Raw genomic sequence first — 27393 nt, forward strand, 5'->3', positions numbered from 1 at the left:
CAAACCCTGGTGGAGGTGTATGATAAAATTCACTGAACTGACAATCCAGAATGGCACTGTCATCAACTGCGGAAAAGAACCAAAGAGAGGGAATCAGAGAAGGAACACTTACAGTTTGATCCTCGATTACACCATTTTACTAATTATACATTAGGCTCAAACAATGAAAAATATTCTCCAATACATCCACTACATACATACAGCTACAAGAAATACGTTCAACAAATTTGCTAAAGCCCTACATACAAGGAGAGCAAATCATCTCTCTTCTGCTGTTGAAGTTATTAATGGTCCTTGGTGAAATGAATGTGAACTCTACCTCTGATTTCACCAGGAGCATTAGCAGGGCTTCAGGCAATTCCCTCAACTTTTTCTATTCTATTTCTCCAGAAATCTATAGATTAAGGGCACTACTAGGGCTACTACCACAACTACACGTTGCAGGGCTGTCACCTCCTCAGCTGCATATTTTTTTGTCCACTTCCTAATTCTGCTGGAGCATCACCTCTCTGCAATGGTTTTTCTGGAGGTTTACAAGGTTTCAAACGTCTGCAATTGTTGGCGTCAGACCATCTGTTTTAGCATGTGATCCAGAGAGAGCTACTGGGGAAACTGAAACGAAACGTACCAATGTTTTGTGTAATTTAAGATTATGTACCTGATGGCAGCAAAGCAGAACAGATTTCAAGAGGAGATGATAAAGCTGCACTCTAATCTCCCAAGCCTTATACCACAAAGCTGACAAGGGCATCGCTCCTTTCAGGTTGAAAAGTTCTACCCAACACTGTCACGTGAGAGCAAAGCTAAAAGGAAGGAAAACAACGGGCCACTCAGAATGAAAAGGCAGATGCAGAAAATCATAGGGTGAAAGGCTTTGAGAAAGCTGTTTGTATTTGAAAATTTCAGAATCAGATAATTTCTAAAAATATTTAAATAAAATCATCCATTTATGCAAATGCATTAACCCAGGAAGAGCCAAAACAAACAAACAAAAAAGCCATCAGTATGAAGATTATCTTTACAATAAAAGTTCTTTTAGGAAATACACTAAATACGACAGAGGGGAAAAAAAAGCATCTCATAATTTATATTCAAGGGCATCACATTTTAGAACAATGTCTTAGCCATTTATCATTTATAAATGATTCACAAAGAAATTAAATACCATATTCCATAAAAGAATAATTTAATGTACAGTTTAGACGTAAGGCTTCAGCATAACATCTCACACCCTTCACCTGGCAACTTGCACACCCCAGTTGAGTGATCTGTACTTGCTCTCCTACCAGAGTAACAGAGCATGGTGGTCCTCGAACACACAGGCAGTGTTCACCTTCAGTTTTTAAGGATCAACAAAAAAGGTATTACTACAAAGTGTCCTATTATTTGTCACAATAAAAGCAAACGGAAAGCTAGGAGAAATAGGTAAGTTATATTTGTTAAGTCTAAGATTGAGGGAATGGATTAAATTACACCTTGGAAAAAAAAAATAATTATCTAGCTGCTAGTTATGCCATCGTATTATTAGTCACTGTGCACAACTGGGACACCGCAACTCCAAATCACAGACTAGAAACACAGTGCTTCCTTTACACAAAATACAAAAAGTTGGGAAAACAGCTTGAGAACTATCCATCTCCATAGCTATCATATGCATAAGAACTATTGGCTTTACAGAGTGCCAGTTTCTTCAAAATATTGACTGTAATACTGATGTCAATAATATCCCTTAGTCTCCTTATGCATCAAGTACAAATCAGAGAAAAACCCTGTCCCAAACCACTCATTTTCAACCACACAACATCATCAGAAATCTTGTATTTGCAACACAGTTAACTGGTGTTGCAGTTCACATATTAATTCTGCAGACAACAGTCACAAGTACTTACTGAAAATACAGATATGTTTCCTAAAAGTAATGTGAAGCTTTATTTAGGATGACAAAGCTTTTGTAACAGTGCAGGGTGCAAATTTTCGGTATGAAGACATTCAGAAGATTTGCTGCTCAAAGAGGATCTTTTCAAACCCTGGTGGAGGTGTATGATAAAATTCACTGAACTGACAATCCAGAATGGCACTGTCATCAACTGCGGAAAAGAACCAAAGAGAGGGAATCAGAGAAGGAACACTTACAGTTTGATCCTCGATTACACCATTTTACTAATTATACATTAGGCTCAAACAATGAAAAATATTCTCCAATACATCCACTACATACATACAGCTACAAGAAATACGTTCAACAAATTTGCTAAAGCCCTACATACAAGGAGAGCAAATCATCTCTCTTCTGCTGTTGAAGTTATTAATGGTCCTTGGTGAAATGAATGTGAACTCTACCTCTGATTTCACCAGGAGCATTAGCAGGGCTTCAGGCAATTCCCTCAACTTTTTCTATTCTATTTCTCCAGAAATCTATAGATTAAGGGCACTACTAGGGCTACTACCACAACTACACGTTGCAGGGCTGTCACCTCCTCAGCTGCATATTTTTTTGTCCACTTCCTAATTCTGCTGGAGCATCACCTCTCTGCAATGGTTTTTCTGGAGGTTTACAAGGTTTCAAACGTCTGCAATTGTTGGCGTCAGACCATCTGTTTTAGCATGTGATCCAGAGAGAGCTTCTTGACTGCTTCTTTCAGTTGGAAGTTAATGGTTTTATGTAATACCTCCCCCAGTTTTGGACCCCCTGCATAATCTGAGACACAAGTGTTTCTACCTTCAATGTAGAATATAAAAAAAAAAAAAAAAGCTGAGGATTTCCAGAGCAAAGTTTTCATGTATTTCATTAGCAAACTGAAATACCAAACCAGTCAGGAATCAAGATCTCTTTCACAGACAACTTCTTCCAAGATGAAGCTGGTACACTAGCAACACTAGATCAAAATAGAAAAGCTTTATCTCCATATTTTGGGCTGGAATTTAGATATCTTGGAGCCAAGGTAGGAATTTTTCCCTTCTAGGCTCAGTTAAAACTCCTATTAATATATTCGTACAGTTCTGTACTGCTTATGTAGTGTTTACATCTCACTTCTGCAAAAGGGCCTGAGGTACAGCTGCTGTAGGGAACAATCTTTAAGTCCACTTTTCTGTTTTACATTCCCAGACTTGACACCACGTTTGCCTGCTCTATCACATTTCTTTTTAAAAAGATATCTATAGTTCTAGCCTGAATTATGGATAGGGTAAATGCTTAAGAGACTCTCTTCTCTATGGTCAAGTCCCTTCACACGACCAGAAGTCCACATTGAATTAAGGACATTTATAGTTCACATTTATACCAAATAAGTACCATGCAAAAGCAATTTGTGGGCTGCAATTGTTATAGCTCTATATAGGAGACATGATAATTATGATGAAATTATGCTCACTTGTAGAAGATCATAGAATCATAGAATTGCCCAGGCCGGAAGGGACCTCCAAAGGTCATCTAGTCCGACCCCCCCGCAGTCAGCAGGGACACCCCCAACTAGACCAGGTTGCCCAGGGCCTCATCGAGCCTCTCCTTGAATATCTCCAGGGATGGGGCCTCAACCACCTCCCTGGGCAACCTGTTCCAGTGCTCCACTACCCTCACAGTGAAGAACCCTCTCCTAATCTCCAATCTAAATCTGTTCCCCTCCAGCTTGAAGCCACTGCCCCTCGTCCTGTCACTGCAGGCCTTTGTAAACAGGTTCTCCCCAGCCTTCATGTAGGCTCCCTTCAGGTACTGATGATAGTAAGAGCCTGGCAATAAAAGGTCACTGCTTTCCCCAGACACAGAACTTCTTTAGCCAGAGAAAAGGGTATTTACAGTAGGCTAACAGGCCACCCGATGTCTTCTGGAAGCGACCTCCATCCTATGCGTTCTCCATACTATGTAAAACCGTTTCCAAAATACAGGGACGATGCAATAATCAATTATCCCCCAGCAACTCTCTTCCCGCTGCTCAGGGTTTTGCAGCAGGAGGTCCCGCAGTGCTGCAGGGCAGCTCCTCTGCCACAGCATTTCAGCAGCGCCATCATGTGGCCTAACGACACATCACAACATGTGTCCTACAACACAGTAGCTTGGAAAGATAGAATTTGTCAGCTACGTTTACAGACTCCAAAAGCTCTACAACACATCGAGAGTACTTTCTTCCTGTTCATAAAAATTCAATATTAAAATTGTGTCTCGATACAATTGGGAACGTGCCAACAGTTCACTACGAGCCAGCCAAGAAATGAAAAAATTATCCACAGCATATAAGCTAATGGTATCTCAAGAGCAAAACGATTTTAGAAGAGGCTACTATTTAGATGAAGCTCACACAGGAATAAACTGGAGATGGTATGCAGTGTGCAGCTGCAGCCCAGAAGGCCAATCGCATCCTGGGCTGCATCAAAAGATGCGTTGCCAGCAGGTCCAGAGAGGTGCTTCTGCCACTTTGCTCTGCTCTGGTGAGACCTCACCTGGAGTACTGTGTGCAGGTCTGGAGCCCTCAATATAAGAAGGATATAGACCTGATGGAGAGGGTCCAGAGGAGGGCCACAAGGATGATCAGGGGGTTGGAGCACCTCTGCTACGAGGACAGGCTGAGGGAGCTGGGGTTGTTCAGCCTGAAGAAGAGGAGGCTCCGGGGAGACCTAATAGCAGCCTTCCAGTACCTGAAGGGAGCCTACATGAAGGCTGGGGAGAACCTGTTTAGAAAGGCCTGCAGCGACGGGACGAGGGGCAATGGCTTCAAGCTGGAGGGGAACAGATTTAGACTGGAGATTAGGAGAGGGTTCTTCACTGTGAGGGGGGTGGAGCACTGGAACAGGTTGCCCAGGGAGGTGGTTGAGGCCCCTTCCCTGGAGATATTCAAGGAGAGGCTCGACGAGGCCCTGGGCAACCTGGTCTAGTTGGGGGTGTCCCTGCTGACTGCGGGGAGGTCGGACTAGGTGACCTTTGGAGGTCCCTTCCGGCCTGGGCAATTCTATGATTCTATGGTGCAACACAGGGAATCTGATGAGCAGTCATTGTTTGCTGTAAGGTACAAGCCAGCCCAGAGCATAGTGCTGATTACGCACTGAGCTCGGGGAAGCGCTGCCACTCAGATGAGATGTTAAACAGAATTCTGACTACTTGGGAAGTACAAAACCGCCGCCAAGTTCTGGAAGAGTAAATTGTTAACACATGTCTTGGCCAAATTCCAGCTTCCATAATTCATAAATCCTTTCTTAAACTGCCTATGCAGGGATTAATTGGATACGGTATAGGTTTCTCGTTCAGAACTGCTGCGCTGTATTGATAGCTGCTGGCACAACAGCTACCACAATTCGCTCACCAATCGATGGATTTCAAAACTGGGCATCAATTTGGTATAACAGCAAAGAGCTGTACCACTGCACAGCAAGCAGCTGTACTAGTACTACAGTACAGTTATCACTTCCCTAAGAAAACATAAACAGCAATTCAGTATCTGTTGGTATTTAATACTGAATGCATTGATGAAGTATGTGAAATTAACAGACATAAACACCAAGCTTCAAAGATAAATCATATCAGACCACAAATCCACATTATTTCAAATTTGTTGATTTTTCATTTTTTTCATCTGCTTCACAGGTTTTTTACCTGGCAATTTTTAGACTGAGTGCAGTAACACCCCAGCTTGTTGGATGTGGACACTGTAAGCCGTCAGTTAAGTGGAGCTTTGTTTTCTAGCTATTAAGCAGCATGAAAAATGAGGTGAAAAATACACTTTTGTATTTTCCTAGTTTTGTATTTTCATGCAATTTATTGTAGTTGCCAAAAATAAATGATTGATGTGTGTTCCACCTAAGTGAGAGAAGAATACATGGCTCAGAAGACAGACTGGGTACAAAAATATTGTCCATACTGTGTAACAGTTTGAAAATCGCTGACGTACCATAGACCACTGGATAGACAGTCCCTCGGATTCCTGAAGCTGGACAATGCATGTTCTTCCCATTTAAATATACATTTAATTCTACATGGTCATATGTAATGCCCTACAAAGTACAGAAAATTAACAAAAAAAAAAAAAAGAAAGCATCAACAAGTTAATACACATAGATTGCCATTTAATTTAGCTTTCTTAGCTACCGGCAAATTTAAACACCATTATGCAAACCACAGCATCCTAGAAAACCTCACTTGAAATATTCCTGCAAAGGACTAGAAGTTAATAAATGACCAGTAACATTTGTATTTTCAAATACTCAGGATTCCTTAACGCTCCTTCGATTTGCGTGCAGCACAGTACTGCACGCTGCATCTTACTAAAGACAAGTTCACAAAACAAGTTTTCAGGCTATTCTTCACCTTGTTAAAGAAACACAAAATTTTCAATTCTTTTAAATATTAAGCAGATTGCAATCCTCTTGTTTGTATCTCCTCGTGGAAATAACTTTAATAAACAGTGATGCTATGAATTACATTAATCTGTCCATACTTCCATATTGAAACCTCCCTCAGCTCATTTTCCCTGCCAGCATCAAAAGACCGTGGTTTCATACACAATGCTATAAATACGCTGACTACAGAGCAGAAAGCAAACACTAACAAGATAATAAATTACTTATTTGGTGGCTAAATGGTTTTGGTACAGCTGAGTGTGACAATTTGTGTTGTCATACACTACTTCGGAAATTTATTTTCGTGCCAGGACAAAATAAATTGAAATTTATGAAAACTGGGGAATTAGCAATAACGCATCAGCTACTTTTTTGCTATTAGCTGAAGCTGTTCAGACAGTATTTTTGTGTCTGCAACCCTTCACAAAAACAGTTTCAGAAGGGGATTAAAAGAACAATAGAGTATCTGAGGGTAAAAGGGAGAGGAGTCAACCTTAGCTATTTAGGCTTCTAAGGATGAAATTTCCAACCATTGCTATATAGAGGTAAAATTACCGAGCAAGAAAAAGTAGTGGTGATAAATGGTGTAAATTTCATTGCGTTGCTCCCATATATTTTTGAAAATAAATCTCTATCAGGACATTGAGGAAAATGACAGCAATAACACAAAACCCTTTAAACAAAGTAATTTAAGGATGTTTTGCGAAACCTGTAAAAGTAAGAAACAAAAAAATCTTAGGGTTCTCCATTTGCCCTCATTCTTCATCGTTTTCCCAGTGAGCATTACACCTTCCCCACTTAATATCTCTCCTTCCCTACAAAAATTTAGCTAAAAATACAATTCATCCATCACCCAGGACCTATCTCTGCTCAGCTCCATTCTTCCAATCATTAACCAGTTCACGACTGGATCTTGAGTTCAGCCAGGCATGGCGTGTAGCTATGTAATACATTCCAGCACATCATTTGTTCAGGAAGGTCCCACCTCAAACAACGTAGGATCCTTGAGATGGGAGTTACCCGTCAGGTAGATACTGCAACCAGACTGCAACACAGCATTAGATGCTACTTGTCAAACACTGGTGAAGTCTGTCCCTCATTCAGAAACATATCAATGCTGAGAATGAAGTTCACAAGCATCCAGGCTGCTGATCCATTCAAATGTAATAGGAACTTTTATGGGTTCTTTCCAAAGGGGGAGATGCAGGCCAAACAATGTGACTGAAACAGTCAGTCTGACCACCCAGCTGTAAATACGAGGAATCTCGGAACAGCTGAGGAAAAGAAAGAAACCTTAAGAAACTCACCACCACGTCGCCCTCCTGAGGAAGGCTGTTTGCTGGTAGTCTATTTTTCTCCTCATTGTTATAGTAGAGAGCTCCATCATTCCTCATCACCAGGCTATGGACATCTCGACCAAGTGGAATTTGATTCAAGTTTGCTTTCTGGGTTGCAACTCCAATACCCCAAATCCCTAAAACGTGACATGAACATGATAATTAAAAAAAACATTATTTTGAAGACTATCTGACTGAAGCAGGACAGAATAAAGAATTTGTTTCTAACTGGTGCCATGGCAGTACTACCAGTAAATATCTCTTGGAAGCACCAGGACTATTGTGGGTTAGCCCTGGTAGACAGCTACATACCACCCAGCCACTCACTCACTTCCCCCCAGTGGGACAGAAGAAGAGGAAAGGAAGGAGAAGAAGAGGAAAGGAAGGAAAAAACTTGCGCATAAAGATAAAAATTGTTTAATAAGCAAAGGAGAAGTGGAAGGAAAGAAAAGAAAACAAGCAACAAAAAAAAAAAAGATGTGAAAGCAATGACTCACTACCTCCCACAGGCAGACTGACGCCCAGCCAATTCCCAAGCAGGAGATTGCTAACCTCCCTAAATCCTCTCCTCTCCCTTTTTCTGTACAGCATTGTGTGGCATGGAACATCTCCTTGGTTAGTTTAGGTCATCCACCTGGTTGTGTCCCCTCCCAACCTCTTGTGCCCCCCCAGTCTTCTTCACTTGAGGGCACTGAACGAGAAACAAAGGCGGCCTTGATGCTGCCCAAACGCTGCTCAGCAATAGCTAAAACATTAGTGTGATATCATTATTGTTTTGGTCACCAATCTAAAACACAGCACCACAGGAGCTGATCTGAAGGAAATTAACTCCATCCTGGCCAGACCAAGTACAAGCAGTCAGAAGAGACTGAAGATAAACAGCATCTATCCTGAAAAAGAAAGGTCCAGATAATTGTAACCACTTAGCTTAACTTTTATTCCCAGAAAAATACTGAAAACAAACTCTGAGACTGTAGGAGGAGGTAAAAAATGCATCCAACTAGCATGGATTTCTGAACAAAACAATTTTCTTTTTCAGCTGGTTAGACTAGTCTTAGGGAAAAAGGAGAATTCGTAAGTATGACAGATCTTAATTTGGTAATGTTTCTGAACCTCATACAACATTGAAATAGTCAAATTACAAAAACATGGTCTAGACAGAGCAATAGGAATGCACAGCTGGTTAGAAAACTGTATTCCAGGACTACTCATCAGTAGTACTGTGTCAAATCAAAAAAGATGACTCAAGTGGGGTTTGAGGTTTTGTACTGAATGCCCAAGGTCAGACACTGTGACGTATTCACACCAATGACTTGGGTAACGTGACGATGGGCTTATTAAATGTGCTGCAAATACCAACCTGACAGGACTGCAAGCTCTTCAGAGGCCCCTCAAGTTTTAAATGATCCTGACAAACTGGTTAAGAGGTCTGAAATAAGGAGAATGCATTTGCTTTTTCTGAGTTACAAAGAACAGCAAGTAAGTAGGAACAGTACGTGGCACAAATACAATATGGGCTTGGCAGCCAGTTCATAGAATACAATTTTGGCGTTATCACAGATCATAAGCTGAGCGTGGTCTGTGTCCTCCTGTTGTGAAAAGCTTCTGGATGTATGGCATGTATAAAGCAGACAAAGGATGTCTATTGCAACTCGAACAGAGCATCCATCTTAAGCATCCTACCTCAAGACAAATTAGGTCAATTAGGGATATTCTAGAAGAAACCACAAAACCAAACAGAAGTGTAAAAACATTACCTATAATGAGACAACGAAGAAAACCTGGGACTGTTTAATCTACAGAAGACTAACATGAGGCAAAAATGTAAGAAAATTAGTTTCAAAAGACAAAACTGCAGAACAATTTATTCTAATACTTACATGTCCAAAATGAAAAGGACAAGAGTGTGAACAAGATTCAGAACTGACTTCAGAAAACTTTCCAATAATCAGGGTGACCCCACAGATGACCCCTAAGAGAGTGTGCAGGAATACTTCCGGGAATTAAAGTTTTAAGCTAAGTGATACACAGTTTTCCTGCCTTGGAGCACAGGAATACACAAGACACAGCTCACAAGGACTAGAATTTTATTTTCTGTGTTTATCAAATTAAGTATAAGAACATGGACACTGTGTCTGAGCGAATAATGACCATTTATGAACAACAGCTGCAGTGGATTCTTCCCCCAACAGAAAGGATACTAAAATTGCCAAGACTGAGCTTGGGTTTACATGTAGTTTAAAACTAAAAAAACTGTTTTGATTGCAAGATGTTTTAGACAGATGTGTGTTCACACTGCCTGCACTCCAATCAAGCTGAATGCAAACAACCTTTCCCCAAAAAGTGCCACATTCAAGCTCCAACTGGTATCATAAGGCCTGTCTCTGGACTAACACTTTTCTTCTTCTTCCCTCTCCCTACACACTTAAGGAAAGAACAGTTTCATTTTCACAGTGTCTGTTGTTTTTAAAAATACAGGCTGATTTTAGTGTACTATTGCACTCTGTACTAATGCAACTGACAGTATCAGTAAAAGCATAATGCTTCTAAATTTTGTTCACTTTCAGCTGCCTTGCATTAGATCTGTGCAAAACAAATAAACAGGGTGTTGAAAGGCTCCTCTTGACAGGGCAGTGTCAGAATAAGTGCTGCACATTTGATTTGAAGAGCAAAGTGTAGCACAAGGAGCATTACTGTTGCTTGTGCAAACACAGTGCATGCTGAAAGCAAATGAAGGTAGACAAATAGCTACAAATACTGCTGGATAAACTGCACTATTAAAAAAAAAAACAAAACTTCATAGCTACAGTGGTTAAAGCGGTGATAAGCATTTATTTACCAAAACCACATTTCTAAAAAATCCTAACTGAAAAACATGCATGTAACAGCATACAAAACAATATGGTGTTTTAGTATTTGCACTCCTTTAGTAATATACTTACCATTCTTTTTAATATTTCTGAATCACAATTTAAAAGAAAAAAAGAAAAAAAAAATTTCCTTTTATACAATGACAACTTATCAAACTCTCCAATGTTCACAAGTTCAAGGACTCAATTAGAAAGATGCATGTGCTGGGTACTGGAGATATGACCATCAGCAGGCAACCTGACATACCTTCCAAGTTTAAAGTTGTACATTTTTGCTGACTAACCTGTGGACTGGATTTTAAACTCAAAATAGCTCTTGTTCTGATGCAAAGGTGCATTGGCTAAGCAGCCTCCCGTGCCACATATTCTTCTGCCATTTTTAACAATGACAACGTCTGTTCCTGCAAGCAGAAAACAAAACAAAACAAAATGCAAAATTTGAAAACTTTTTTAGAAGTCTGGAAGCAGCCCTTAAAAGCCCTAAACGTTATGAACCGTTTTTGTTCTTTCTGCCCCAAGTAAAAGCTTCATTAGCCCATGACAATTATGATGATGGGCCATGCTTTGAAGTAAGAAAAAGGAAAGCTGTTTACAGGCTAGTTCATCTTTCAAGTAGGGTTTATTTACTTAAAATCTATACACTGCTCTAATTTCGCCTCTTGGGTTTTACAGCACCATGCTGATTACAACCTTTGCTCAACCACATCAGAAGCATAACTTACAATTTAGTCAGCAAGGGTCACTGTGAGAACAAAGCCCTGTACCCTGTCTCTATACACTGGAGAAAAAAAAATTCTGCAAAGAGAAGGAATAACACATCCGGTAGAAACGCTTGATGGAATTGCAAAGTGTTTAATTATTCTCTGAAAAAAAAAATCCTTTCATTAGAAACATGCCTGCAGAGAGAAAAAAAATCCTCTGCTAAGTTTTCCTTCTCCAGTGGAAGACTTCATCTTTAAATACTGTTGTCATGGTCAAGAACATGGGAGAGAGGCAAGATCCACTGATACAACTGATTCAAGGATTGGAGCATCTCCCTTATGAAGAAAGGCTGAGAGAGCTGAGACTCTTTAGTCTGGAGAAGAGAAGGCTGAGGGGAGACCTTATCAATGCCTACAAGTATCTCAAGGGAGGGTTGAAGGAGGAGGGAGCCAGACTCTTTTCAGTTGTTCCCAGTGAGAGGACGAGGGGCAACGGGCACAAGTTGGAACATAAGAGGTTCCACTCAAATATGAGGAGAAACTTCTTCACGGTGAGGGTGACAGAGCCCTGGAACAGGCTGCCCAGGGAGGTTGTGGAGTCCCCTTCCTTGGAGATTTTCAAGACCCGCCTGGATGCAGTCCTGAGTAACATGCTCTAGCTCTAGGCAATCCTGCTTCAGCAGGGGAGTTGGACTAGATGATCTCTATGGTCCCTTCCAACTCTAAAATTCAGTGAAATTCAGTGAAATTCAGTGAAACTGTATAAAAGCAGGCTAATAATTACGCTTGAGCACTGGAAGTGGAAGACTTCATCTTTAAATACTGTTGTCGTGGTCAAGAGCGTGTGATATAGCCAAGATCCACTGATACAACTGAATAAAAGCAGGCTACATAATGCTTGAGCACTAGACCCTGGATCGACCACACCGCTTTCTTCCCAGCTCCTTCACCAGCTTTGCTGCAGCTGGCCCTGGTCACTTCCACCCTCAATTAAAACACCAGGCATGGTTTTGTGGACAGCTCATCCTAAGGATGACGTTTAAAGAGCAGAATAGACAAGACAATGTGCCTCCATTGCCGTAGCTGTCCCCTTCTGCTCTGAACCACCACCCCTGGCCTGACCTGACCAAGACCTTCATCCCCAGCAGGCAGCCGTCCCCCTCACACATCCCCTCTGGCACTCAGGCACTCTCCCACCTACTCATTCTGCTGTCAAGCTTCAACTGAATTGAAACCAAAATCAGGTGTGGGTTTTTTCTTTTTTTTTTTCCTGGAAACTACCAAATCCTTCTGACAAAGTAGCCCTGAAAGCTTCTTCCCCAGGGTGCTTCACTGAGAGGTGAGAGGATAAACTTTAAAGGGCCATCTTAAAGTTTCCCCTTCGGAATGACACCGTATTAGAATGCCCTGGCAGCCCACCACCCCAAGCTCCCCGGGGACAGGCAGCCCCAGTCGCTCGCCAGCCCTCCCTCCTTCTCTCCCTCACGGCTTCCCCCCTGCCGCCCCCCGGGCGCCGGGCCTGCGCTGCCGCCGCCGCTCCTCGGACCCCCCAGCTCCGGCCCGCCACGGCTGAGTGAGGGGAGACCCGGGCCCCCCGCCCCGCTTACCCATGCGCTGTGTGTCGAGATGCACCGCCGGCATCTCCTTCAGCGGGATGTGGCCGGCGCCGCCATCCCTCCACCAGGAGCAGCAGCAAAACACGGAGGCGGCCATGACCGGCCGGACCCCGCCGCCCCGCCCAGACGCAAGGCCGGCGGGACGGGGTGAGGGCGGGCGCAGCGCCCCCTGGCGGGCGGGAGGTCTCGGCGGGGGCTGGCGGGCTTCCCGCCCTCCTTCCCTTCCCCGCCGCCCGACATGGCGGGAGGCGGCGGGAGATGGCGGGCAGCGCCCTCCCGGGGGCGACGGAACCCCCGGGGGTATCGTCAAATCGAGCACGGTCTGACCACAGAAAAAAAAAAAATTCCCGTTAAAAACCCTCTGTCTTTCCTCAGGAAATTTTAAATTAAAAAGGGTGCAGCTGGAAAGCCACTCTTCTCCTCCTCCTCGTCTGAGGAGCTGTGTCTGAATGTGGCGGTGGCCTGAGGCGGCTCAGCGCTGGGCCGGCTGCAGCCCCAGCACACGGCCACCCAAAGGACAATTTATTTATAAAAATAAAGGACAATTTATATATATATATATAAAAGAGGAGAGTAATCATGATGGGCAGCTGGTAGGTATCACATCAACAAACTTCACCGTGCTGGGCCATCTGGGAAGGGACTCCTTCATGGAAATTTACTGGTCGGTTATTGCTGGCTCCAAGTAACAAGAACCACATTTATCTTCTTTCTTTCTTTCTTTTTTTTTTTTTTTTTTTTTTTTTATTCTATTTTTTTAATTCTTTCTTGGAAAAGTGAAAAAGAGACAGGGCTGTGTGAAGCGAAAGGCCCAGGGCCCAGCCAACTCTCCTGCCTGCCTCCATGGCGTTCGCTCCCCGGGGGTTGTCCTTTCTCCTCATCTTCCAGACCTGCCCGGCTAGTACGTCTTAACTCTGAACTTTTTGGGGTCCTGTTTGCTTCTGGAGGACTTTCCCATCTGTTCAAAAGCTTCGGCAGAGTGTTTTGCCTTATTTACTCCGGACTGGACTGGCCACTGAAACGAACGAGAGAGGCTCTTTTTGAGAGCATCTCCCTTCAGGGAGAGGAGGAAGAGAGAGGAAGAGACTGATGGGTGTAAAAGAAACTAAACTGCTTTAATGAAAACATTAAAAGCATCATAAAAATAAAAAAATGAAACAGATACGATATATACAAAACGATGATCACCTCACGGGCTTGCACTGGGAAAGTCCCAGACTGGATTCAGTGACAGGAACCAGATTCCAGAACTGTATTTAGGAACACATGGATCAAGGCAGACAAACAGACAGAGTCCTCCTCGGATGCCAGCCATTGAAGAAAGAAAGTGCTGACCCTTTGATCCCTCAGTTTTATACTGAGCATGATGCAGGTGGGATGGAATACCCCGTTGGTCAGTTGTGGGTCACCTCTCCTGTCCGCTCCTCCCTGCAGGTGGGACCCCTCTACACTCGTCTGCTTCCGACCCTCCAACAGGGCAAATAAAGTGAGCTGACCTTGGTTGTTACCGCAGTAAGTACAAGCAAGAGCCTCTCTGTGTACCATGCCTTGGCATAAATTAGAAGCAATCAGGTTTTATCACTCTGGAAGCGGACAGTGTCTGTTAATTTCAGAGAGTTCAGTTAGTCAGAAGAGGCTTAACTGAAAAGTAAAATCGTCTGCTTCCGACCCTCCAACAGGGCAAATAAAGTGAGCTGACCTTGGTTGTTACCGCAGTAAGTACAAGCAAGAGCCTCTCTGTGTACCATGCCTTGGCATAAATTAGAAGCAATCAGGTTTTATCACTCTGGAAGCGGACAGTGTCTGTTAATTTCAGAGAGTTCAGTTAGTCAGAAGAGGCTTAACTGAAAAGTAAAATTACTGAAGAGAAAATTGGTTCTGTTTTGCCTCAAACCAGCACAACCAGTCAAACTCCACCGTAAAGACTGCTACAGTGGAAAGCCAGCATGCTGTCATTGCGCTGATCTGTTTTTTTGGTTTTTTTTGGAAAGCACACTTTGGCACCCTTTGTCCCATTCATAGAGGCAGAATGCCACGTAATTTAAAAAGCTGTAGCTTCACTTGTGGCCTTCGGGTTACAGAAGTGTTTCTTTAGCAAAAGACCTAGAGCTGTCCCTACAGCACAGAGCATCCAGAACAGGGGCCACAAACTGGGCTCCAACAAATACAGTAAATAGTGATAACATGGTTATAGGAGCCCACCTGTACCTACCTCACATTTTTACTTATCTACAGAAAAATGTCCAATAAATATTGTGCCATAGAATGCTGACCTAGAATATTTTGCAGAGAGTCGATCCTTTAAATACATGTATTTAAAGGCTTATTTATCTCCAAACCAATTTGGGATTAAGTTGGTGTTTCTCATGATTTTCAGCTGTTGTCTTATTTTGCCGTATTTCACCTAGAAAGCTCCCTAAGCATTTTATTACAGTATATAATATGATGCAACTAATGTAACCCATGTGGTACAATGTTATCTGTCTGGGGAGGGGGGGTGTGTGTTAAGCGGACATTCAAAAACCCTTGTTAAAAGAAATCCTCATAGCAAGAACTATCTTATTGGTCTGAATGGGCTGTATCAGTCACACTTACCGCTTTACTTGAAACATGAGGTGAAACGCAGTCTTTCTCAAAATTGTGGCTAAAACCAATCTGATTTTAAGAGCAGCTTTAAAATATGCTTCCTTTCTTTTATTGGACTCACTGTTACAGCCCATAAACATTTGGGGTCAAGAGCTCACTTCCTTAAAATATGCCAAATGGGATTAGTGTTGAACTTCTAAGAAGTAAATATTAGGTGGAAACTGATGTTTATTTATTTCGTATGGAGGGCATCATGATTCTCATTGGTAGCTCGTTGTTCCCATAATTAGTCCCATTTAAGTCGCTGCGGGATTTTTATTGTCTGTCACACACTGCGGGTTTGTTACAGTAAATGCTAAATGACAAATGTTGATATATTTAAAAATAGGAAAGAAAAAAAAAAAACTTGAGAGAGGCTCAGTCTCCAAGTGACTCCCCATCCTGTTTTTTTTTTCTCTGTGCTCCAGTAAGTCCTTTCTTACTGGGAAAGCAAATACATCTCGCCACACAAAGTCAGCATTGCCAAATCAGTTGGGTTCAAAGGGTTGGGGCTTTGGGGAGCGGTGTCTGGCTGTGCCTCGCTGCCAGTTTCCTGCTCCGCTTCTTTCTTAACTTGAGAGGCTGGTTCTACAGGCCAGCAGACCGCAGCACTCACAGGGTAGAAAAGCTGCTGGTGGTGCTTCGGAGCACGTTGACTCCATGTTCTCGGTGGGCAAAGAAGCCTCGGGGGACCAAGGTCAGTGCAGCTCTCATCCCTGCACCCATCCTGTTGCCCTCCAGGTGCGGAGTCCAGCGGCTGAGCACCCTGACAGCGGCTGGTGACAGCTCAGTGTCACAATGGGTCGTGCAGGAGCAGCGGCAAAGATGAAGTGATGAGCCAAGTGAAGGCTCCGGCGCCAGACAAAATCAATCCTGTGGAAGTTAGGCAGAAGTCAGCTGGTCTTCTGGTAAGAAACATGGCTTATTCGCATGGCTTTCTTGGAGGACGAGGTGAGCAATTCCAGCAGGATAGTACCATGTTCGTAAATGTGCGTAATCAGCCTGTCTAGAGCATATTTGAACATCACATTTTTTACAGTGCACAAAGAACTGCCCCAAGGAAACAAAGAACTAGGCTCCGATATTTAGAAGTGTAATTGTGCTTGGTAGTAAAGGGTTAATTCAGCTTCTCCCTTTCTTGAATGTGCATTTCTTTCACTGGGGAGGCCAAGTATTTAGGACCCTCCCACACTTGAAGCAAAATTATGCTTAGCATGCCTAAACATGTCTGTTGCTCGCAGGGTTTTAACTTTATTTCCTCGAACAGTAGCTGCAGAGACATTTTGTCTGGGAATCATGTTAGAAGAACGGGAGAAAGACCAGTCCCATCCATTCCATAAATGCAGGTGTATTTGGAGGTCCTGCTCAAAGAAAACGACGGCTCAGAGCTTCATTCACAAAATAGAACTGTCTCTCATTAGCCCTGCAAAGTAGGTCTATTGGCTGTGGACAAGTTTGTTTCAGAAAGGTTGCCTGATATCGCCAAATTCGCGGGAGAGAAGGGAACTGTCTCCCATTGTTACAGCGTGTAACACAACCCGACTCATCAGTTCTCAGAAAAATAATTCCTCTTCGCCTTCCCAGTAAAAACCGCTGGGACTTGCTTCTCCGCTGCCACGAGCTTTGTGGAGGCATTTACACCTGTGAAAACCAATGAAAAAAAATAGCTATTAAATATGCTGGAATGGATTTAGTAACGTCTCCGTGCAACTTGCACAGAAGTAAATGATGGTGCAGGACTGGAAAATCAAGGTTTGTTTATTGAAAGCAGTCCTTCCACTCCCAGGGTCAGGCCTGTGGTTTGGAAGATGATACAGACAAGGTCTCAGATGAAAAACAGGTTGTGCTTGTACTTTTGAAATCTTCATTATAATGTGTTCTTGTGAGGATTAACATTCTGTAGGAAGTCTTCTGTTTTATACAGCTAATCTGACGCTTGCCAAGTCATAGAAGAAATTGTGTATGAAAATTAATTTTGCCTCTCATTGTTCTATTTACTTTGGAGGTCACTTCTCCTTCCCTCTTTATGCAATATAAGCAAAAACCCACCAGAGCAGAGCTTTGATCTATAGGCAATCACAGACCTCATTAAAACTGACAAGCATGCTGCTCGTGCTTTGTTCAGGAAGAAGCAATTAAGTTCTTTTATGGCGTAAGAGAGCTAAAAACCGAGAAACCGCTGCCCACGGCGCAGGGCTGGATGGCCCAGCGCTGAGATGAGCTAACTCCTATGAGCAAGCACTAATTTGGGGAAAGTCAGAGAGATTTCTCCAGGGACTGCTTGCGAACGCGGCAGCAAGAGCCCAGATTGGTTGCAGCTGTGTTTGCCTGTGTGCATGTCCGGGACCGGAAACACCACGCCAGAGCCAGCAGACAGTGGGAGAAGCAGTGGTGCATGGCCCTGAGAAAAAGCCAAGGGACAGCTTCTTCTGGGCAGGCATCCTGGCTAGAGCAGCAAACTTGGACTGCCGCACAGCGCTCCCTCCCATTCGCTTCCTCTGCGTGCAAGGAAATGGGACGTGGCTGTACATTCTTTGTAAATAAATAGGATTACACTGAGGAGATAACTGAATTCATCATCGATTCCCCCCCCCGCCCTCCGCAGGAGAACCTGGGAAAGTGTTAAATATTAGTTAACAGGTCAGAGTTCTGTGTGTAAAACTACGGAGCTTTTCAGTACTGCTAAACCAGCCATCGGAGACCCTGCAGTCTCTGAAATTCAGACCTCGAAACAGCAGTTGATCGTTTCAGTCGCTGATGATCCTTCATGGATTTTTAATGCCTGGTATTTCTACAGTGCGTATTAAAAGTAGCTTTTATGGAACAATAACAAGAAACTGCTTTCTCTGATCCCTCGTTTGGAGTCTTTAATATAGTCCAGATGTATCTGTTGAGAAGAAATGTAGTCAGATATGATGTAGCTGTGAAGCGTTTATACACAAGGAAGGTGTTTGATACACGGAGCTGTTTTGAATAGTTCCTTTATTCGTGTTATCTTGCAGTATCTTCTTACCAATCTATCGGCATCAAAGCTCTTGCAGATTTATTTCTGTATTTAGGTCCCCGCAGCAACTACACGCATCGTGTGTCTCAGGTTGTCTCTCTCCATCTGAGGGTATGCTCACACCAGCACAGCCCAATAAAGCAGCGTGCTTCCAGAACTCACTCTGTGTGCTCTGACACCTCCGCAACACCTCCTTCCCGACGCGAAGCCTTAACCTCCTTCAGTGGGAAGCAGGAGGCAGGCTTGCAGCCAAGGATAAGACTGGAAAATGCCCTCAACTCACCTCTTTTCCTTGGTCTTTCACCCTAGGAAAAAATTACAATCTCTGCTAGCATGGCCTCAGAGAACCCTTACTGATGGGGAATACAAACCTGGGTGGAAAAAAAACCAAAACACCAAAAAAATCTGCTTTTAACTCCAGCTACATTTATTGATCAGTTTTGTGTTAGACATCTTCTCCAGCACGGCACAGGGGGTGCCTGGGGCCTGGAATGAGCAGCTGGTGTGGCCGAAGGGCAAGGCTGTGTTACTTTTGGCAGCAGGGCCGGCAATGGCTGGCTGGAAGCGTTTGTGAAATTACGGCCGGGAGGGGGTAGGGGGGGAGCACTTCTGGTTTATGCTGACGTGTGTGCCGGCTGCCACCGACACGGGCCCGCTCGCTGCCTCATCCTGGCATTGCTGTTTGTTCAGCCACTGGGTCAGCTGGCTGCCAAAATTGATCCTGCTGAAAACTTTTTTTTTTAAAAAAAAAAAAACAAACCCGACAACCTGGATTAGCTTTCAGCTCTGTTGGCAAGTGGATCTAGCCTAACATGTGGCTGCATGAGTGTCGGAGCCAGCGGAGAGGAGGCATCAGGAAAGCATGACTAAGGGAAGGGGAAAGGATGGAATTATCTTTTTTGCTCGTAGCACAGTCTCGGCTTGGTTTAACCCCCTGTGAATCTGCCTCTCGGGGTAAAATTACTTGTTACAGCTTGAGTCACTCTAATGGCTTGCTTCCACAGGAAGGGAAAAAATCCTGTTCCTCTTTTCCTCACCCCTCAGATGTTAGACCTGATGATTGTCTAATCTTGCACTGAACTGATTTAGCTTGTTGAGTCAGCAGAAAACTAACCCAGGCAAAGAAAAGGGAGTAGTGTTCTGCTGGCTTAGTGGGTTGAGTCAGCTCGGTAAAGCATCTGCCGAGGCTGGCAGAGCTGGCACAGGCGAGGCGGGCAGGAGCAGTCAGCTCTGAGGTCGCTGATGAACCGCAGCAAGCAGCTTCAGTCTCACACATCTCCTGTCTTAGTAGAAGAGCCACAGTCTGGCTTCTCTCTGTAGTTTAAAGATGACAATAGGTGTGATCCCTTTGTCTTAAAAGCATGGTGTTGGTCTTGTAAAGCTGGAAGTTGCCACGGAAGTTGAAGCTCTCATCTTTGGCAGAAGAAAGCCCAGGTCAAGGAGGGACAAGAACATTTTCAGATGGTCCTAATGAAAAGGAGATACCCCAGGTGGGCAGGCATCCACTCTTATGCCCGTACAGCTCCTTCTTCATTTATGAGGAGACAGACCAAAGAATTAATGGAGAATAAAATGTACTCCAAAAATATATCAGGAAAAAAAGTTATACAAGTATGTATGAACCTATGTATGAACTTATAATGAGCGAGAAATCTAAAACACCATGTTGCTGTTAATATCTTTAACCATAAAATTAAAGAGAAGATTAGTAGAATCAGAAAATTCTTGATATAAATATGGCTGTTCGGAAAGCACAGACAAGGGGTCCTTGGAAAAGATAAATGCACAAGTATTTGGGATGTCACTTGAATGCAATCTGGGTAGCTGAGGAATGAATTAATCCATCAATTTTCAGAAAGTACCTGGAATTACTTGTTTTTAATAAGCGGCAAAGAGGATGCCGGACAATTAAGAAGAAACAAGCAGGATGTTGAAGTGCACCTAAAGTTTTTGGTTGCTTTTCAGCAGTAGCTCTACCTCCTGGGACCTTTCTCTTGTAGACAGTGGTTGAAATGCCGAAGTGCGTAAACAATCTGAAGGGGTTTTTTGAAAATACTTCTCTTTGGCCAAACTGTTCCCATTGAGTCCAGCTGAGAGGGCAGGCCAGCTCGGATGGAGGCAGAAGGAGGGAAGGTGAGGAAGAGGAGTGCTCTTCCTCTGCTGGCTGCAGTGAATTGGGGAACCACAGCCTTGGTATGTTATTGAGTGTTTTTTGAAATCCAGATTCCTAAATGACTGGAAGAAAGATGTCAGGTGTGTGAGGGAGCTTCACTTGATAGAAATGATAGAATCATAGAATGGTTTGTGTTGGAAGGGACCTTAGAGATCATGGAGTTCCAACCCCCCTGCCATGGGCAGGGACACCTCCCACTAGAGCAGGTCGCTCAAAGCCCCATCCAGCCTGGCCTTGAACACCTCCAGGGATGGGGCATCCACAGCTTCCCTGGGCAAACAGGGTCGAGCCTGTGACGTTGCTGGTGTGGGTAGTCCTGAAAGTGAATTGTCTTCCCTGTGCCGATGGGTGCCGAGCCTGCAGTGGGCGAGGGGAGAGCAGGCAGTGACAGGGATGCAGGAGGCAGAGCACGTGCATTTTGGAACAGCTGTTGTAGGGTTTCACAAAGTCTCACTCGGAAGTAAGCTCAGTTTGGCTTCGGTGTGAGCCCTGTTCCGTTGACTGAGAACTGTCTGGGGGACCACAAAAAGGGTAAGAATCGCAGAAGCTCAGCACGGTCTGAGCACTTCCAGCCCCAATTTCACAGCCCTGTGACTGGAGGGTCCTCCCAGGCGGGTGTGGGATCCCTCCTGCTCCATCTCCCTGGGACAGGTCGGTGTCACGGCCGGAGACCTGCAGGTCTGACAAGGCCACGTTACTCTCCAACAGACTCACCAGGCGGAAAGGGTACAGCCTGTGCGTTAAAGCAAACAGAAATACGTCTCCATCCTTTGTCAAAACACGTGAGGACATCTGGTTAAAATGATGTTGGGATTTTTTCTTTTTGTTTTGCTTTTTTGTAACAGGTGGAAGATGCTCGGTGGGACTGCCACCCCGCCGCGCTCCCTGTCAGGCTGCGCCGGGCGGAGCGGCGGGCTGAAGCCTTAATTTGGCAGAGTTAATAAACAACAGAAACCCGTAAATCCCTCGGCGGGGACAGCAGGCGGCCTGCTTTGGGCTGCGGACACCGCCCGACAGCCGGGCCGCCCGCTCCTCTCCCCCTGCCAGCCCCGGGGGCTTCCCCCGCCGCTCTCGGGCCAGCGGAGGAGGAAGAGCCGCAGCGGCAGCTCCTGCCCCGGGGCCGGATCGGCGGCGGCCCCCGGCCAAGGTGGGTGGGCGCACCCGGTCGTGCTTACAGCAGCTGACCGATGGTGGCCCAGCATCACTGCCTGCTAGCAGTGATGATCTCCTCCAGTCGGCCTCTCCGCCAGCCCCGGGATGGTGAGTACCGGCGGCGGCAGGAGGGGCAGGCCCGGCTGGGCGAGCGCAGGCCGCGGCGTTGTGAGGCGGCGGGCCGCGGTGCCGCTCCACAGCCCCGTTCCCGGCATAAACCCCGCCGCCGCCTTGTTCTGTGCGCGGCCGAGGCTGACTGCGAGGGCCGCCCCCCCACCCCCGACCCCCGGGGGGGCCGCGGCCGGCGGCTGGGGAGAGCCCGGCGGGAACGGCATCGCTTAGGCGGGTGTCAGGGATCCCCCCCCACCCCGGGAGCAGAGGGGCTGCAGGCAGAAATTGCGAGGGAACCCCTGCCCGGGCAGGGGGACAGGGAGGCGATGGCGCTGCCCCTGGGCCTGGCGCTCCGCCGAGCGTCAGACCCGGTCGATGAAACGTGGTATTCGTGGGGTGTAGAACCGAGATTGTTTGTTTCTCTGGGCCTTTCTAGCGTTCCCAAGGCTGAGTGTGTTGGATCTACTGGATACTCCTGGAAAAAAAACTCTGGCCATGAAATAACAGGTTTGAAGCACAGCCACTTTCACAGAATCATAGAATATTTTGGGTTGGAAAGGACCTTAAAGCTCACCGAGTTCCAATCCCCCTGCCAATGGCAGGGACACCTCCCACCAGAGCAGGTTGCTCAAAGCCCCATCCAGCCTCGCCTTGAACACTTCCAGGGATGGGGCATTCACAGCTTCCCTGGGCAACCTGTTCCAGTGTCTCACCACCCTCACAGTAAAGAATTTCTTCCTAATATCTAATCTAAATCTTCCCTCTTCCAATTTAAAACTGTACCCCCTTGTCCTGTCACTACACTTCCTGACAAAGAGTCCCTTTCCAGCTGTCCTGTGTGTCCTACAGGACACTGGAAGGCTGCTAAAAGGCTTTTTGGCCACCAGGATACCTACTGCACCCGGAGGTCAATCGTTCTGTGTTGCAGTGCCTACTTTGACCCTCCGTTAGGTTGCAATGCCTCTGGATGGGGTGAGCAAAGATCATCGCTGCTGGAAGGAGGAGCTCCCATCTCCCTTCCTCCTGCCTTACCTGCATGCGACCCTTTTTTGGTCCGATTCAACACACCACTCTGACAAAAGGCTGGTAAAATTGCTCATAGGAGGTCCTGACAAGGAAGGGAGACGAGACCTCTCCTGACTAGCTCAACAGCCTGCGGAAATGGAGCCTGACTCGGTCGAGTTTTATTTAGTTTACAAGCCATTGTAGGAAACTTGTAATTCAAGAGCTGCCTTTTTGTTTTGTTTGGAGCTTGGTGAAATTTTGGTTTTGCTTTCGGCCTGCTGCTGGCTGATAAACCCAACTTGTGTGCAGAGGAGCATGTTACATGCTTTTCTCTCTGGAGTGTGGGAAAAAGCTATTGCGGTTGGTTTTGTGTTTATGGTTTGATTTGTTTTGCCATTCTTCTTCCTAGTGATAGAACAGTGCAAGTTGCTCTTTCTGATGGGTGACATCTGCTGGGTTTGTACCCAGAGAGTTTATGTCGCTCAGGTGAAGGAAGAAAAGTGGGCCATCCAAACCCAGATCAGAAGTAACACAGAGAAATTCCCAATGGAGAAGCTGAAATGGTGCTGTCGTTCCTCACACAAATACCAAGGTGCTAATGCAAAGGGATGTTTCAATCCACAGGCAACCTACTCTTTGAAATTGATGTCCTAAAGAAGACAGAAGTTCAGCTTCTGTCATACAACCAGTCATACAAGTTTTTGGCATTTTTGGTTTGGTGTTACTACTGGAAAAAAAGCTTGTAGGCTTGCCCATTTCCTTTTTTTTTTTAAAAATGAGGTTTTTAATGATGTCATGTAATGGTTTTGAAATGCTGTTGTATTTATAAAGCGTAATTATTTAATTGGAGAGGTGGGGTTGGAATGCAACAGGACAGTTTTATTTGGATCATGAAACGTTTTTGTGTATGTATTTCGTATTTTCAGGAGCATGAAAAGTCTTCAATGTTTGTCCTGCAATTTTGATGGAACGTGTTGTAGTAAGCATTTTCTGTAGTGGTTTGCAGTGCTCACTGTCAGGCGTGCAAAGCTGCTCTTCCAGCTCCCAAACTAAGGAGTAAAATGCTCCCTGGTAAAGGAGACAGCCCAGAGCAAGTATTTTCTGTGCTGGGAATTTCCATTTGCTGAAAGATGGAGAACTGTCGTTTTAGTTTTGTAGTTATTATCCTCTTAGGAGCAAAACTGATCTTTGCACTACTGTGGCTAACAGCTGTGAGGACAAGTTGGAAAGAGCTATTCATAAAGAGGAAGAGTGTAGGGGCAAAATCATTGTCTTCCCGCCGTCCCATTCTTTTTAGCAGTAGGAAAAGGACAGAAGAGAAATGATGTTGCTTGTTCTAACTTCAGAATTACTTTCTTCTCACAGAAAATGAAGTTTCTGAGTGGTGTCTGTGGCCTTATAGGAAACCTTAGGTGATAAATGGAGTTGTTAGACCTTTTCTCAGGGGCTCTGTCCTTAGGTGTAACAGTGGCTTTTTCTGCCTGATGACCTTTGTCCCGAGACTGAATAGAAAAGCTGGCAACTTTTTCAACCTCGCCTTATTCAAACAAGCACAGAGAATACTCCGCCTCCTCCTTACTGGAAAAGTGTGGGAGGTTTGCTTACACCCCTCAAGAATGGCTTTTCCTGTGAAGTCTCGCTGGGACTGTCGTGGTCCTCTTGTGAAAGAAACTCAGAACTGACCTCGCCTCTCTTCCCTGTAGTGATCTTTGCTTTCCTTGGATCAGTGGCACTGATTTTATTGCTCTTGTTGTCCGATGCAGCACGGATCTTCCCTTGCAGCTCTCCTCTTGCTCCCGCATTTTCCGCTTCAGAGTTCTTTGAGGGGACAGAAACCTTAGTAATAACATCAAAACTAATTAAAAGAGCTCATTCGTATGCCTTGCTGTCACAGCAGCACTTTGATGCTGTTCTCTGTGATACAACTTTTAATTTACAGAAGTAATTTTATTACTTATATATACGAATACTTATTGTATAATGCGGAAGGAATTTATTCAAGGGAAGCATCTTTCTAATTACAGCTCAAAACTAAGTGTGTTTGGAAGGTTTGGCAAATACAAACTGTCACCCATTTTGGTCTTTATTAGCAATTTGTTTTCTTAGAGCATGCTATAGGTTGTAAGGTGTCTGTGTCTGAGGACTTGGCTTTAGTTAGAGGCACTGGAAGGGTAGTGTGCTGGGTGCCCTCACTGAGACTTTCCAGTAGAAAGGATTATTACATGGTAAGTCCTCTTCCCGTAGGTCCTGTCCACAGAAAGAAATTGCCAAGGCATGAGTGAGAATGGGATTGGAAGCAGTGATTGCAGATGAGTGAAAACGGTTGACGGTTTTGTTTCATAATGAATTATCAAGAATTATGGGCAGCTGTTCTTTGAAGTATTTTAACTTTGTGCCCAATAGCTCAACGATCACTTGCTTATTTACAAATATTGCAGGAGCAAGAGAAAAGCTTAACTTTTTAAGTGAGTGGTGACCAGCCTTTGGCTTTGCAGGTAGAGGCAAAGAGCCACATCACATATTTTGTAGCTGAGGAAATTCTGAAGCTGGGCTTTTTCAGTCACCTTCAATGTCGCCTTCTTACGAGGAGCGGTGCCTGGGGTTTGGATGAGTTGAGCAAGCAGAGGCTAATCAAATCTTAGCAGGGTGTATCGCCTGGGTATCTTTTGTGAACATCTGGTTTCTGGGTATTGCATCAGTGAGGAAAGATGTTAGTCTTGAACTGTTATTGTGAGTACATCAGTGATTTTCAAAGTCCTTGGTGGGTTTGGCAAGCCTTCTTTTCCTGCATTTCTAGCTGGGAATCCAAACGTGGTTCTGCCTGGACACTGAGTGGTTCTTGTGCCTGCCATCTGGTGGCCAGATACCACAGCTAACTGGACTGGCTGCAGGAACCCAGCTGAGGCTCTGTCTTAAGGATACTGGACAAAAAAGTAGATCCTTTTGTCACCGAGCTGTGTCTCAGGTCGAGATTAAGTTTTGCATGGTTCCCCTGAGGGAGAAATAAATTTTATAAGTTTTGTTACATTCTCGCTTCTCTTTTCTAGGATATGATGGAGCTCCTAGAGGAAGATCTCACCTGTCCCATTTGCTGTAGCCTGTTTGATGATCCTCGCGTCCTGCCCTGTTCACACAATTTCTGCAGAAAGTGTCTGGAAGGAATTCTTGAGGGAAACGTGCGGAATGTGCTTTGGAGGCCCTCCCCTTTCAAGTGCCCCACGTGCAGGAAGGAAACTCCCGTGACTGGAGTCAACAGCTTGCAGGTCAACTACTCCCTGAAAGGTATCGTGGAGAAGTACAACAAAATCAAAGTAACCCCGAAAATGCCCGTGTGCAAAGTGCACAGCGGGCAGCCCCTTAACATTTTTTGCCGGACGGACATGCAGCTGATCTGTGGGGTTTGTGCCACCCGTGGTGACCACACAAAGCATGTTTTCTGTTCTATTGAAGAAGCTTATTCCCAGGAGAAGAGGGCTTTTGAAACCCTGTTCCAGGGCTTTGAAACTTGGCGTTGCGGAGATGCCCTCTCGCGGCTGGATACCTTAGAAACCAGTAAGAGGAAAGCTCTGCAGATGCTGACCAAAGACTCTGACAAAGTGAAGGAGTTCTTCGAGAAGCTGCAGCACACGCTGGAGCAGAAACGAAATGAGATTCTCTCTGACTTTGAGACCATGAAGCTTGCGGTGATGCAGGCCTACGATCCGGAAATCAATAAACTGAACACAATCCTGCAAGAGCAACGGATGGCTTTTAACATCGCGGAGGCCTTCAAAGATGTGTCTGAACCCATTATATTTCTGCAACAGATGCAGGAGTTCAGGGAAAAAATCAAGGTGCTCAAAGAAACCCCTTTACCTTGTTCCAGTGTGGACATCAGCCCTACAATGAAGAGCTTTGATACCAGCCAGTGGAATGGAATAAAACTGGTCGATGTGGACAAACTTTCCTTGCCTCAGGAGAACAACACTCTTAAATTCAGGATTCCCTCAGTCTTTTCACGCAGATTTCTAGTGACCTCTCTTATTTGCTTGCTTATCCTTGCTGTCACCAGAATGTCCTTCGTGGAGTCAGTCGTTGACAATCTCCAGTGCTGGAAATCTCAGTTCTTTACAATTAGCTTGTCCTATCTGGCAGATACAGTGGAGATAGCAGATCATGCAGTCTTTTACTGGGAACAGATGACAGATGGAGCTTCACTTCTAAGGGAAAAGTGTAAAAACTATACATTGGTTGTACTGGATAATGTCGCACAGTTTGTGTGCAAATATAAACTGTTGTGAAGTCCCTGCTGAAATATAAGAACTAAGAGAGATCTGGTGAAGAAAACATAGAACCTCTTAACATTAATTGGTTTTTTAAAGAATTCCAGTGAAAAAATTCAAAATGTTTCCAAAACATTCATACTGCTCACGTGTTTTGAGTACTGATAAACTGGAAGATGAAATGAAGCTTTGAAAAACACGTTGTTTCTGGAT

At 44.7% G+C, this 27393-nt stretch overlaps 2 protein-coding genes across 4 annotated transcripts; one reads left to right on the forward strand and one right to left on the reverse strand.

Annotated features, from left to right (window-relative positions):
• Positions 1-860: 860 nt before the first annotated feature.
• On the reverse strand, positions 861-12996 carry SPRYD7 (SPRY domain containing 7). Its single transcript, XM_014966176.1, has 5 exons — positions 12840-12996; positions 10816-10932; positions 7632-7798; positions 5877-5979; positions 861-2087 (listed from the first exon to the last, which is right to left on the reverse strand). The coding sequence occupies exons 1-5, from the start codon at positions 12943-12945 to the stop codon at positions 1990-1992; spliced, it is 591 nt and encodes a 196-aa protein (XP_014821662.1). The 5' UTR covers positions 12946-12996; the 3' UTR covers positions 861-1989.
• A 3001-nt stretch (positions 12997-15997) lies between these two features.
• Positions 15998-27261, forward strand: TRIM13 (tripartite motif containing 13). Of its 3 annotated transcripts, none has more exons than XM_014966055.1 (2): positions 15998-16381; positions 25966-27261. In XM_014966055.1, exons 1-2 carry the CDS (start codon positions 16307-16309, stop codon positions 27196-27198), a joined length of 1308 nt encoding a protein of 435 aa, XP_014821541.1. In that variant the 5' UTR covers positions 15998-16306; the 3' UTR covers positions 27199-27261. The 3 variants fall into 3 exon arrangements, with proteins under 3 accessions (XP_014821541.1, XP_014821543.1, XP_014821542.1); XM_014966057.1 differs by having other exon boundaries at positions 15998-16170; XM_014966056.1 differs by having other exon boundaries at positions 16322-16424.
• The last annotated feature ends 132 nt before the right edge of the window (positions 27262-27393 follow it).

This window comes from Calidris pugnax, unplaced genomic scaffold (assembly GCF_001431845.1).
Source record: "Calidris pugnax isolate Ruff unplaced genomic scaffold, ASM143184v1 scaffold20, whole genome shotgun sequence".
NCBI classification, from domain to species: Eukaryota; Metazoa; Chordata; class Aves; order Charadriiformes; family Scolopacidae; genus Calidris; species Calidris pugnax.

Bases quoted from the DNA above. Each gene is read 5' to 3' on its own strand.
- TRIM13 (XM_014966055.1), top strand. From the start codon at position 16,307: ATGAGCCAAGTGAAGGCTCCGGCGCCAGACAAAATCAATCCTGTGGAA. The intron at 16,382-25,965 runs GTAAGAAACATG...TCTCTTTTCTAG, and splicing joins AGAAGTCAGCTGGTCTTCTG to GATATGATGGAGCTCCTAGA.
- SPRYD7 (XM_014966176.1), bottom strand. From the start codon at position 12,945: ATGGCCGCCTCCGTGTTTTGCTGCTGCTCCTGGTGGAGGGATGGCGGC. The intron at 5,980-7,631 runs GTGAGTTTCTTA...TGTACTTTGTAG, and splicing joins CTCAGGAGGGCGACGTGGTG to GGCATTACATATGACCATGT. The intron at 2,088-5,876 runs GTACGTCAGCGA...TCTTTTCCGCAG, and splicing joins TGTCTATCCAGTGGTCTATG to TTGATGACAGTGCCATTCTG.